General features: G+C 41.8%; 1 protein-coding gene across 1 annotated transcript in view; it reads right to left on the reverse strand.

Moving 5' to 3' along the window:
* The window catches only part of FLT3 (fms related receptor tyrosine kinase 3), a 50,032-nt gene that overhangs the window by 6,408 nt on the left and 29,135 nt on the right, over window positions 1-14,489 (reverse strand). The window contains exons 18-21 of the mRNA XM_048494042.1: window positions 13,355-13,477; window positions 10,980-11,091; window positions 10,120-10,219; window positions 7,711-7,816 (exon numbers count right to left, since the gene is read on the reverse strand). Of these exons, the coding sequence (XP_048349999.1) occupies window positions 7,711-7,816; window positions 10,120-10,219; window positions 10,980-11,091; window positions 13,355-13,477 (441 nt within the window). The remainder of the gene's footprint in view (window positions 1-7,710; window positions 7,817-10,119; window positions 10,220-10,979; window positions 11,092-13,354; window positions 13,478-14,489) is intronic.

The raw sequence follows: 14,489 nt of genomic DNA on the forward strand, positions 1-14,489 counted from the left end.
AAGTACGTTTCCTGTTTCTTCCTTAGCTCATCATGGAGTTCTCTGTTCATCCACACTGGCTTCTTGGATTCCCTAACATGTTTCCATCACGGTGGAATAGTGAAGGCTCAAAACTGCAGCAAATCTTTTTTTTAGGAGAACCCACCCTTCACTTGATCCTTTCTCTTCCAGCATTCTTGCCCATGGAATGATGCTCATCATGCTTTTGAGTTCATTTAAGTCTGCCCTACTTAAATTTACTATACCTGTCTGGCTATGAACTTCCTTGGCCCCCTGCAGCAAAAGGAATCCTAGAAGGACATGGTTGTTTGCCCTACAACCCCAAGGTCCCCCATCTACTAATTCTTGCCTGTTGGTTAATATCAAGTATTGGCAGCTCCTTCATAGCTTCCTTTCATATTTGAAAAAGGAAGCTATTGGCCAGGCAGGCCAGGAAACTTGTGACTTTAGATGCTCAGTGGAGTTTGTCTCCCAGTACACATCAGGGAAGTTGAAGTCAACCATAACCATAAAGGCATGTTCCTTGGATACATGGTCAAGCTGCTCAAGGAGGGTATCCATGGACCCCAGCATGGACTAGGGTCATTGAGATTGTCCCCAAATGGAAAGGCTCCCCAGGGTTCTGGGGATACTGTAGGGGTGGAAAGACAGATACCTAATTTTACCAGATATAAGAAGAGGGATTGTGTGATGGACCTCAATGAGGGGGTATCAGAAAACACATAATTTGGCTAGGGCAGAGAGTAAATGGTTACAAGTCACAATGGCTTGGTGCCCGCATGGTGTACTGGTTAAGAGCAGGTGGACTCTAATCTGGAGAATTGGTTTTGATTCCCCACTATTCCACGTGAGCTGCAGACTGTAATATGGGGAACCCACATTTTTGCTGGTTGATGTTGGGTTAGTCACCGTTCTTCAAAACTCTCTTGGCCCCACCTGTGTTTGTTGTGGGTGGGCAGAGGAAAAGAAAGGAGTTTCTAAGCCACCTTGAGTCTCTTTACAGGAGGGAAAGGTGGGGCATAAATCTGAACTCTTCTTCTACTAGCTGTGATGGATATCCATGGGTATCAGAGGCAGTGGGCTTCCTTATATCAGTTGCTGGGAATCATGGAAGGGAAGATGCTGATACAGTAATCTTGCTTGTGGGTTTTCTAGAGGCAGCTGGTTAGCTGATGTGTGGACAAAATGTTGATCTTGATGGGCTTTTGGTCTAATCCAGCATGGTTCTTAGGAAAAGTGACCATTACAGAAATATGCATAGCTGCCTCCTTGGGTGGTAGGATGCTTGGTATTTTAGTGGTATGCATTACATTTCTATCCTTCCTCATTATCTGATTTAATTGGCTTTTTGGTTACTTGATATGGCAGTCCTAGCCATACATTTAAACCTGCAGTTTGCAGTGAATCTCTTCACTAGCCAACCCAAGAAAGCAAACAAGACAACGCTGATGAGATGCAATTAGAAGAGAAACGGAATAACATATGATCTCACATGAGCCTGGCACAATCTACCTGGAAGGGGTTAAAAAATAAAATGGTCAGTATTATAATGCCTCCCTATAGATCTATTGTGTGGCCTCATTTGGAATACTGAGTACAGTTCTGGTCAACACATCTCAAAAAGGGCATTGCAGGGCTGGAAAAAGTATGAAGATGATTAAGTCGATGAGGAAACACTGAAGAGTCTGGGACTTTTCAGTTTAGAAAAGATACAACTAAGAGGGTCATGAGAAGTTTATAAAATCATGCACAGGATAGAGAGAGCTGATGAAGATAACTTTTTCTCTCAAAATACTACCCTGTTTCCCCGAATATAAGACATCCCCGGAAAATAAGACATAGTAGAGGTTTTGCTGAAGTGTGAAATATAAGGCATCCCCCAAAAGTAAGACATAGCAAAGTTTTTGTTTGGAAGCATGCCTGATGAACAGAACACAGAAAAATAAGACATCCCCTGAAAATAAGACATAGCGCATCTTTGGGAGCAAAAATTAATATTAGACACTGTCTTATATTCGGGGAAACACGGTAGAACTTGAGGCCATCCCATGAAGCTGAGGGGCAACAGACTCAGGGCAAACAAAAGGAAATACTTCTTTACATAGCGAGTGATTAAAACATGGAATTTGCTGCCAGAGGATGTATAAATGGCCGTAGGCATAAACAGCTTTAAAAGGGGATTGTGGAAGATAGGTCTATCAGTGACTAATAGCCATGGTGACTAAAGGGAGCCTCCACTAAAGGGTGGTCTAATAGTGCATCTGAATCCCAGCGCCAGAAGGCAGCATGACGGGAAGGCCTCTATGCCCTGTTGTTTGCCCTCTGAAGGAACTGGTTGGCTGATGTGTGAGGTAACATGTTGGCCTAGATCAGGGGTCTGCAACCTGTGGCTCTCCAGATGTTTGCATGGCTCCCAATTGGCTATGCTGGCAGGCGCTGATGGATTTGTAGTCCATGAACATCTGGAGAGCCGCAGGTTGCAGACCCCTGGCCTAGATGGACTGCCGGTCTGATCCAGCAGGGCTTTTCTTATGTTTTCATGTGTTATACTGAGTCAGAATAACGGTCCATCAAGGTCATTATTGTCCACTCAGACTGGAAGCAGCTGTCCTGGATCTCAGGTTGAGGTTTTTCACATCTCTTAATCCTTTTAACTGGAGATGCTGTAGATTGAATCTGTGATCTTCTGGGTGTAAAGCAGGAGTTCTTCCACTCAGGCCTAGCCCCACCTCTGCATTGTATGCATGCATGCATCATGTATGTATGTATGTTGGGGGCGGGGGCAGGGATAGTTTTCTGTTTCCAAAAACATTTTTTCCCCCAAGGAGTGAATTGAGTAAGCTTTTAGAAACAAAAACTATATGGTTTGGGAAAATTGCACATATGTTCTAAAGGTATTTTTCAGCAGACATCTTCTTGTACTGAAGAAAACAATCTGTCTACCTGCAGAGTCAATAGCAAATTTAAAGACATATTTATTTGTCCTTTTATTTATTCACTGAATATTTTTTCTGCTTTGCTACAAAGGTGCACAAAGCATAGCCCAACTCACAACATATAAAAATATCAACTATGTAAATAAAACAACAATCGCTCATTGGCAGTGCAGATTCACTACAAAGCGCCAAAATAACAAAAATCATCATACGAATATAACTAGTATTAAAATCAAAACAGTGACAAAAGGCTGGCAGGTAATACGGATGTACAACCCCTGATGAAAAGGAGACATTTTTTATATGGAACATCAAACCAATTCATAGACGATGGTTTGGATCCTACAGAAAACGTCCACTAATGGAAGTGGTAGCAATTTTGGCTGATCCTCCCCTTCTGCTGCAGACTATCAATTCATGGTGTTCTTCCCCCTGTCCTCCAGGAACAGCATTTGTGGCAAAGAGAGGGGGGGGTGGTCATTTTTGGCAGCAGCAAATTGATAGCCATAACTGGTCCATTTCCTCTTGCCCATGGAATAGCAGCAAAGTAGTGTGAGGCCAGCAAACTGATCCAGAGTTATCTAGTGAAAGCTACTGTTTCCCTTAAATATCCACTCCCAATATATTTTCTTGCTACTCTGATGTAATGCTTTTGTTTGGAATGTTATGTTAGTGCATGTCTGGGTATCCCATTCCAAGCATTTCTAAATCACTAGCACAGCAAATATTAGTCTCATACCATTAAGCATCCCTGTGTAAATAACTGGACTATAAATAATTTTAACTCTTTGGGTTTGTCTAACATTAGCTGCAGTTTGAAAGCAATTGTTTAGTTTTCTAAAACTAGCCTGCAGAAAGTGCAGGCATAATAGCAAATAACTGATGCTTGTAAAAAAATGTTCCCCTCCCCAATATTCGAAGCAGCAGAGCAACAGAAATTCAGTGGCGGCAGCAGCAGCAGCAGCAAATCTCTTCTCTTGATTGATTCATTCAGCTTATTTTTTTAAGTCAGCAAAACAAATTTGAACTATTTCCCACCCAGCAGTTAAATCACTCCCACCAAGTTAAATCACAATAATTTACATCTTGTCGGAGGCTTTCACGGCCGGAATCACTTGGGTGCTGTGTGGTTTCCGGGCTGTATGGCCGTGTTCTAGCAGCCCTATGTAAATAACTGGATTTTACATCTTCCTAAACTGATTTACATCTTCCTAAACTGAATATTCATCTTTACATCTTCCTAAACTGAATATTCACTATCTGCCATTTTATTGTATGAAGAGAATATTGTGTCATTATCTTATGCAATAGTAGGGTTGAACTATCTACTTTGTGCTGTGATTGAGCAAGTGAAGACATTTTCTTATCTTGGATTTCACTTTACAGCTTGCAGTACCTGGTCTGCTCATCTTAGCTATAGCCCCTTCTGCACATGCAGAATAATGCACTTTCAATCTACTTTCGCAATTGTTTGCAAGTAGATTTTGCTGTTCCGTACAGTAAAATCCAGCTGCAAAGTGCATTGAAAGTGGATTGAAAGTGCATTATTCTGCATGTGTTTTGCAAGGAATTAAAACTCACTTAGCTGCTATCATGGGCCCCTTCCGCACACGCAAAATAATGCGTTTTCAAACCACTTTCACAACTGTTTGCAAGTGGATTTTGCTATTCTGCACAGCTTCAAAGAGCACTGAAAGCAGTTTGAAAGTGCATTATTCTGCATGTGTGAATGAGCCATGAAGTTCTTTTTCCAACTTGTAGGCCAATCTATTCTGAGGGTTTTGGAGGTCTATTGAGTAAAAATCTTGTCCTTCTTACTACATGGAGCCCCTATTTGGCTATCAGTAGCTTTAGCTAGGCCCGTGGTGGCAGGGGCTGATGGGAATTGTAGTTCATGAACATCTGGAGTGCCATAGGTTCTCCACCACTGAGCTAGGCTGTGCAGGTTTCATTCTTGCATACTCTTCTACAAGCTCCTAAATGCATTTCCGATTCTAATTTACTGCTGCAAACTGGGTGCAGTCAAATTTCTGTTATGGCTTGCATAGCTGCACTAACATATAAACTTTCTTTATAAGAATGTGAATTCTTCCCAAAGCTCTTAAGGTAGACTCAGTTTGACTCCCATAGATCATTTTGGGATAAGTTAATGGAGGATAAGCTGTTGAGTATAGGGTTTAAGGTCAATTCTTTCTCTTGGCTAGAATAAATCCTTAACTACCTGCAGAACTGTCAGTTCTCTGCAAAGGTATTAGCCACCCCCACAGAATCTGCCCTTGTGGTAGAGCTGTAATTGAAACTTTACCTGATTAAAAAAAAATTCAGTTGTAATTTGTATTCATCTCTAAAAGCTTAATATATATTGCCTTTACTGAGCAGGTTCCCTTGATGTTCACATGATTTTCACCTGTTATATATCACGGCTCACAATGATAGACCTGATACTGTGTCTAAGGTAAAGTTTGTGTCCTCAGAATTGAACAGGCATAAGGTAAAAATCTCCCTGAGGTTAAGTGTCAGTGAGGCTACTGTTTATTAATTTCACCAAGGTGAGCAATGCAGGTGCTCTGATTTTGAAACAGGAAACAGGAGCAGGAATTATTTCTCCCTTGCAACATTTTCATCCGAAGGTGGAATGGTGCTTTGAAGGCAATCAGCTTCCCTTATGCTATGTGAGCTGCTTTTGGAACCAGCGTCTGTTCAGAATTATCACTCTTCATCATTTGACATGCCTGTATTTTAGGATGGGAACACAAATATCAGAAACCATTCATGGTACCAATTATTATTAACATTATCATTGTGGCTGTTGTTGCTAAAATATTTGTCTGGTATCTGAAGGGTTTCACAAATCTCATTTATTTTTAATATATCTATCTCTTGACTGAGCATATTAAAGACAAAAATATGCTCTTGACTGAGCATATTAAAGACAAAAATAAATATAGATTTGAAAGGAAGTCCACCTCACAACTAACTCAACTGATGAAGAGTGATGAAAAAAACTGATTGGTAGAATATGCAAAAAATGTTTGTTTTTAGAAACTGAAAGTGAATTTATTAAAGAAATTGGGCAAGAAGTGCAGGTCATAATATCCAGTTAGTAGACTGGCAATGTGTTTGGAAAAAGGGAGTGAAATTCACAAATAGTTAATTTGTTAGAGAAAATATATATAAAATGCATTACTAATGGTATTAAACCCCAGTAAAGATCCCAAAATTGACCAATAATAATAACAATAATAACTTATGTTGCATCAGAAAGAGATGGGTACCACCAATGGCACTGAGATAAAGCAAAGAAATTTTGGAAAGCAATACATGAAGAAATCTATAAAATTCTGAAAAAAATTCAATCTGGAAGCTTATCTACTTGGGATTCTAGACAGACCTGTAGAAAAAGTTGCCAAGGAACTTTCTAGATATTCCTCTGCTGCCACAAGAATAAAATGGGTGAAGAAATGGAAATCAGAAGTACACACAATATATGAATGGCAATATAAGGTATTGGATTTAGCAAATTTGGCAAAACTAACTAGTTATATAGAAGATAAGTGGATTGCAGATTTTAAGATGGAATGCAAGTTATAAACTGAATATATTTAACAGAAAATTGAAAATAATCGTTTGACTTTAGGATATATGATATGACAAGGATATGACTTAATATGACTTAAATGATCGTGATTACTATATATAATTTTCTTTTTGTACTTTAGATGGAAGTTTTTTTCATCTTGGAGGTGGAGATGGGTTAGGGTTTACCTTTGAGTTCTATGTAAGAAAAGTTGCAAGTCTTTTTCTCTTTTTTGTAAAATCTTGATAGACTTAGAAAATATTGTATATCTTTTTCCTTTTTTCTCTTCTCTTATTGTTTGTTTTGCACACTGTGCTTTAATTGGGAATATAATGAATTAATTAATAAAAAGAAAAACATGAAAAAACTTTATTATCTCTGTGGAGGCCAGGTCTACCAATTCTTAAAGGTTGGTAGACCTCCATGGAGGCCAGGTCTACCAATTCTTAAAGGTTGGTAGACCTCCATGGAGGCCAGGTCTACCAATTCTTATTAAAGGTGGATAGGCCAGTTTTATGACGAGCTGAATACCAGCAATTGAAATGAATGGGTAGACCTGGCCACGGGAGAGCTGGTCTTCCAAGGTACAGAACTGTTGAATTTTGGAGACGGGGGCTGGGGTGGGCCCCCCACAAAATTTCAGCGCTTGCCCTGGGCATCATTTTCTGCAGATGCACCCCTGACCACCTCTGAAGGTCTCTTGCCTTGAAAATCCTACAGGGTCACTACAAGTCAACTGGCACTTTTCAATTTCACCACGCACCAGAAGATCTTGTTGAGAGATTCCCTCCTGAGCAGACAGGCCCCCCCCCTCCCCCAGCTTAAGAACACACTCAACTTCAGTAACACAGCCAGGATATAACATTGCCACTCTCTCCCCAGTTGACAACAAAGGGCCACCTTGCACTCTGTCTGGAAAGTGAACAAAACAGTCTTCCACAGAGTACTATGATGAAAACCCTCAGTAATATCTACTTAAACATCATGTCCTCTAAGCGTTCGCTGCGCAGCTGGAGAAAACACCAGACTGCTGACACGCTGGAGTTTCCCCTGGAGAAAAACAGGGGACCTTTTGGAAAGGGTTGAGTCAGCAGAAGGGGATGTCATTCACAATCTTTTGCCACATGTGCTGCTATTAAAAGATTTTCAGCACAGAAATGCAAAAAAAAAATTATGCTCGTTTACATGGTTACTTACTGCTGCTTCTGCAACGGCCAGCTGGCACGCCAGAAGGGAAAGCAGCTGCGAAAAGGATGGCCTCTTTCTGGAGTCCAAAGCCCAGCAGGCACACAGTATGAAATATCTACAAAGACAGAAACAGGAAATATCTGAGTCTGCCCTTTGGCAGATGCACGGGGGGGGGGGGGGGGCCCCCTATCTACAGCCATAACAAGCCATTTCGAAGGAAAAAGAAAGGCAAGGAAAAAACGTTTAAATTAATACAAATAAATAAATAAAATAACTTGTCAGTAACTATGACTCCTATGGGTTTAGCGGGAACATCTCACATTGGACTTCATTCTTTTACAAACTATTTGAAATTAACTTAAGCTTTTTTGGCTTCCAAGGGTTGGTGGTTAGGGCTGTAGCTAGCTTTCCTCACTAGGTGGGGCTGCCACTTTCTCAGGTTGAGTTCCAAAAATATCTGATTTTCCCACCACAACAGATAATTCCATAACCCTGCCCCCAAAGCAGAGTATCTCTGTCAACTTGAATAGCAGGTGAGGTAGGTGGGGCTGAGAGAATTCTGAAGAACTGTGAGTAGCCTAAGGTCACCCAGCATGGAAACACATCTGGTTCACCAGATAAGCCTCTGCTATTCAGGTGGAGGAGCGGGGAATCAAACCTGGTTCTCCAGATTAGAATCCACCTGCTCTTAACTACTACACCACGCTGGCTCTTACAGCATAAGACTACATCTCTGTCCTCTAAACCATGGTATTGCCAGAGTTGCTCAGGGTTAAATTGTTCCAGTGCTCAGTCTTTTTGCTACTGGGGTTTAAGGCTGGCATCCAAAGACTAGGCAACGGTTGCCTTTGAATCTAAAATACATTTTTGTCATCACTGAGTAGTTTCCATGCATGGTTGGGATTAGGGAAAGGGTTTTCAGATCAGATAGTCAGTGTTTCCAGACAGGCTGCAGCCCTAGCATATCTTTTTCTAAAAGATTGAAAGCAGTTTTGTCTTGCAGTCAGGCTAGAATAGGAGAATGAGGTAATGAAGCAGAAGAGGTAAAAATGGTTCCTCACTTTCTGCCATTACCATGCAATTTTCTTTCTAGCTGGATTTCCACTGTGTTGTTTTGGGTTGCTTTGTTTTGTTTGGCTGTTAACAAGCCACTCTTGGCCAAAACCATTTCTAACCTCAGATTCACTGAGTAAACCTTGTTCATAGAGCCAGCATGAAGCAATGGTTAGAGTGACTGATCAGGGTCTGGCAGAGACAACCTTTTTCAAATCCCTTCTTTCTCATGGAATCTTGCTGGGTGACTTTGGACTCCTTTTCAACACTGAGTCTAACCAGAAGCGAAGCTCCAAGGGGGTGGGGGTGGGGGTGCACGATGCATCAGGCATGCCCCCTGTGGGGGCATGGCGGGGGCGTGGCGTGGCGTTCCAGGGCAGGACGTGGGTGTTCCGGGCCGGGATGGGGGTTGAGGACGCACCACTGCACCAGGCGCTTCCCCCCCTTTCTACGCCTCTGAGTTTAACTAGGGTTGTTGTGAACAATGAGCAGAGGAGAGAGAAATAATGTAACTGCTGTTGGATGTAGTCAGTGGTAGGATTCAAATAATTTAACAACTGATTCCAAAAGGACTCAGTGGTGGGATTACAACAACCATTCTCTGCACTAGACAAAAAATTAGCTACCGGTTCTACCGAATAGGTGCAAATAGGCTGAATCCCACCACTGGATGTAGTGTAGCCATGTCTAATGTACAAAGAAACTGAGAAGAAGACATAGCACGGGGTGGGCAAGTAGTCAGCTAGAGAGGGCTGTAAAGTTAGTGACGCCGCCATCCTTTTGCGTCACCTCTTGTCTGTCCTTATTCTGATACTCTCAGGTCTAATAACCTGATTCTTCTCAGAAGTTGCAGTGCCTCTTCCTAGCTAGTAAAATAGCAGCATGCTATCTTTCCCTCTTTCCTATCCTAAATCAGTTCCTAATAAACATTGACATTTTACTCAGGTCTGCATAGTCTATGTTGTCCTGGTATTTTTCATCCTTCATGTTTGCCTGGTCTGGTGTTTCTTAAGAGGAAAGGCAGCTGAACAATTCAGATTGGAAATAATCTGTACATTCCACTTTTGCAAAGCCTCATGGGAGTTGCAGTTTATTTTTTTCAAGGTATGACCTTCTTACCCTCTTAGCATAGGAAGCAGTTCATTCAGTCAAACCTATAAAAGTGGCTATTGCATAGGCACAAAATGTGTCAAGATGGTATTCTATTTGAATTTTGGAGACATTGAGGTGATCTGGCAAAAGCTCATATTATATGTAAACAAGGAATTCAATCATGATGTCTGAATGTCTGTCAAATTAAGTTCACAAAAACCATTCCTATAATACATTTTTGGCCATTTAATCATGACTATCCCCCAAGCTTACATTTCTTCTGTAGCATAAAATGGACAATCCATTTTAAATCCGTTTTTAATAAGCTTATAGAAGTTCGTGTCAACTTGCATTCCAGGATAGGGATTCACACCTAAAGAAAGGACATTCCAAAGTAAGGAACAAACACTGAAAAACTGAACATCAGCCAGCTTTTCATGACTGCTTTTATACAGCTTGTCTTGAAATGATGCTGTGTTGCTGGACCTCCTCTGCCAACCCGACTGGCCTGCTGCCTGCTGACATCTTTTTGGAATCAGATAACCCTCCATCCTTTTCCACTGTCCTTTTAACTACACATATATTAAAGACTGATATGTCTTGAATTAACTGTTCATGTTTTTACTTCTGCATTGCTCATGAGGAAATTGGTTTTAATTATTCATTTTGATGATGTTGTGTTGCTTTAATTCTTTATTATAATTTGACCCAGTGAATCCGTCTGAAAGAGCATGATATAATTACGTGAGTAAACAAAACAAAGTAAAATATTGTTTAGGCTGTCTAATATTTATCTGGTCAACTGTCTTGATTGCCTTATATAGTGGAAAGACAGGATTTAAAAACACTGAAATGAAGAATACTTAAGTGTTGTGGGTTTTCCAGGCTGTTTTGCCTGCATCCACGGCTGGCAACTTCAGAGGATCCTCAAGATGCCAGCTACAGATGCAGGTGAAACGTCAGGAGAAAATACTACTGGAACACGACCATACAGCCCGGAAACCACACAACACCCCAGTGATTCCGGCCATGAAAGCCTTCAACAATACAAAGAATACTTAGTTCCCCCACTCTTGTGAATATAAAACTTATAAATATATAGTTTGTAATAGTTGATATTATCCAAAACATACCAAGGGAGAATATTTCCCACAGTAAGATTCCATAAGACCAAACATCACTCTTAATTGTGTATATCCCTTCAAATAAGCTTTCAGGTGACATCCATTTGACAGGTAAGCGAGCCTAGATGCAGGGGGAAAGAGGAAACAAAAGATTCATTTGTGCACATAAGTTGTATATCTTAGAGAAGGAGAAGGTATAAAAACGATGTCTTCGTTCAGAAATAATGGCAAACAGTGTTTTGTTATTACAGCAAGAAACCTTAGAAATTGTCATACCAGAGTACTTTACCAGCATACATGCCTTGAGACTAGAGGGCTTTTGTTTTTCAAATCAAGCCAAACCTGATTAAATTGGGATGGGGCTGTGGCTCAGACAGAGGCATAGAAAGGGGGGAAAGCGTCCAGTGCACTGGTGCGTTCTCCGCCGCCACCCCAGAATGCTCCCATCCTGCCCCACCCCCGCCACACCCCTGGAACACCCTTGCCACACCCCCACAGGGGCGCCCACCCGGTGCATTGCTCACACCTGTCCCCTTGGAGCTACACCTCTGGCTCAGAGGTACATTATCTGCCTCGAATGCAGAAAGTCCCAGGCTCAGTCCCCATATCTTGAGTTAAAATGATTGAATAATAGCAGAGGATATGAAATATGCTGACATGAGATCCTGGAGAATCCCTGATAGTCAAAATAGACTAGAGACATTACTTACCTTGACAGATCAATGGTTTGACTTAGATTATGGAAGCTTTCCATATTCAACTACAGTCTGCCATTTCATCTGAGACAGATGAACTATGGTTTGTTCTCTAGCCTACAAATCACATTTTCAATCACAGTTTAATCCTGATTTGGAACCAACTAAGGCTTGTAATTTAATCAAGTTCCAATATGATGGCAAAGTGTAGTTTATTGGCATACAGAAGGCTTGGAGTCCCAGGGAAGAGAACAGGAGAGCAAACTTAGTCCAAAGAAAGACTGCCAAGGCTAATTTGTGTGATATCAGCCCTTTTGCTGCTATGTTAGAGAGCCACTGATATCCATTAGTCTATGTTGGTTTGATTTTTCTGTCAGTTGGAAGACATGCAATTGCCAAATGGGGAATTTCTGGTGGAAAAGAATTAGCATAGTAATGTCCAATTGTAGTTCTTGGTATGTGCACATACAGTGAAATACATGTATAGGTAAATGTTGCACGGGAAAATCTACAAACAGGATAGACAGCATTTCTTTGCGGAAAAGCTTTCCGCAAGAAAGACAGATCATCCATGAGGGTGTTTTCACATGCACGCACGGATGCACGGACGCACGCATGCACGCGCACGCACGTTATCACATACACATACATACATATCATCACATAATAGCCGTTAGCCGCAATTAGTAACGGCAATCCATATATATATTTATCCTGGTTTCTCCCTTCGCACGGCTGCCTGTTTCTGTAAAGGAATTGAGTGACGACCGGGAAGAAATACTCCAGTTTGTTTTGCATGAGCAGGGGTCTTTTGTATTTACACCGCAAGCGTATCCACACCTGAGTGAACATCCCTGATGTCCTGCATTCTGATTGGCTGTTGTTTTGGGGCAGCAGCTTGAATGAACATCTCCACCCTGCCTTTTGAATGGCTAGCTGAAAAAAAGGTTGCACTTCTGATTGGTCAACCCACAACAAGCAGGGGAAAACGAAGCCCCTCCTTTTCCTAGTTCTGGATAGGGCCCGGCATAGGCCTCAACGTGACAAGCGGCAGCAAAAAAAACAATGGGGCACAGCTTCACATCACATGCCCGCTCACGTTCTCATATTTTTGTGGAAAATGTGGGACACCCCCCCCCCCCCGTGATATGCCCACTAACATTTGGCCCAAAGTGCACATCTCCCTATCTATGCACTCCAAGCAACCGGTATATGTACAGAAAAGAAAACAGGGACATTTTGGAACTCCACTCCTGATTAACCCAGGCGAAATGGCACCCGGTCAATACCACGAGCAGAAAACATGCTTGGGGAAAAGTTTCGGGAAGGGTGGACTGCAACGGTCGGCTGCTCAGCAGAGTTGAAAACTGACATGACGTCAGGTGCGGAGACCAGGGGGGCAAATTGGTGATTTTTGAAAATTCCGGGATGAGGGAAACACGCTTTAGGACGTGGAACCGTGCAAACTTCTTGACCAAACTGGAATATTTCCCTTCCTCAGCCCGGAATAAGAAAGTGTTTCATGCCAGTATATGTGCCTAGAAAGAGACTTCTGCATATTGTAGTCCTTCTGGGCTATGTTCTGTGTGGGCAAAGCAACGGCCCTGCAAGATGTAAGTATCATTATTGCCATTTTACCAAAGTAGCTACATGAATGATGCAAAAGACCTACAAAAGGCGTATACTTACATTGCCTCTGACAATATAATTGGAGTCATTCACAATATCCCTTGCAAGTCCGAAGTCACAGATTTTTGCCACTTTCCCATGAGTAACTAATATGTTCCTGGCGGCGAGATCTCTGTGAACACACTGTCAAGGCAGGATCAAATTAGTCAACAATAAAGAATGTTGTTTGATTCTTCAAATCATCAAACTGGTACATTTCTTTGCTAATAAGATACACGAGGAGTAGCACTTTCCAAATTGTTTGTGCAATGACAGAGTTAATTGTTTATAAAGTACCAATGTTTGATTATTAAAATGTTTATTTTATTATAAGTTCATTTTAAGAGTGTGGAGAAATGGCTCCTCCCCCCTTTTTTCTTTTGCCTCCTCCCCTTCTCCAACCAGTTACCATAGATCTGGAGGACTTAGAAATCCCAGATCAATATCAGAAAGTACTACCTGACCTAGGGGGAAATGATATCTTGACCCAGCCTGACCTGGTCAAAGGAGGGTGTGGTCTGGGATCTGATAAATTGAGGGGAAAAGAGAGGTGAGGCCTCTTTGCTCAGGTCTCTCTGGAGGAGAGTAGGGCTCTTGCCTAAACTGGGAAGGTGGCAGCCATTTTCTGGACCATGTGCCGGATAATGTGAGCTCTTTGCAAATTGCAACATTCTAAGCTTTAAGGACCTACCCTTCTTTCCACCATCTACTAGCCAGGGTATGTATTAGTGATAGGGGAAGGGGATTTGCGTTTTATCTCCTTTGTTTTGTAAACCCTTGCTTCATTGGTGCGGTGCTAAAAGATGCTTATGACTATTTTACTTTTAATAAATATCTTTTAAAACCTTAGATGTGGAGGACAGTTCTCTGTACCACGTATCCCCCACTGACTTGGACACGATATTTAGACAGGAGGTGGAGGAAGGCTGAGCAGCGTTTCCTCCAGGACCTCAAATCTACCCCTTGGAACCCAGGAGAGAGAAACTGAGGCAGAGGCCTCACGCAGTTGGAAAGGAAGCTGGGAAATCCTGATCTTCCCCAGTGGTCAATCCTCAGTCAGTCAGTTTTATTACGGCCATTAGGCCAGCAAAGTGGTCAATCCTCAAATGATCAGGTGGTGGCAGCATACCCAGAGAGAAAGCTAGCCCTCCCCAGG

Source organism: Sphaerodactylus townsendi, linkage group LG04 (assembly GCF_021028975.2).
Source record: "Sphaerodactylus townsendi isolate TG3544 linkage group LG04, MPM_Stown_v2.3, whole genome shotgun sequence".
NCBI classification, from domain to species: Eukaryota; Metazoa; Chordata; class Lepidosauria; order Squamata; family Sphaerodactylidae; genus Sphaerodactylus; species Sphaerodactylus townsendi.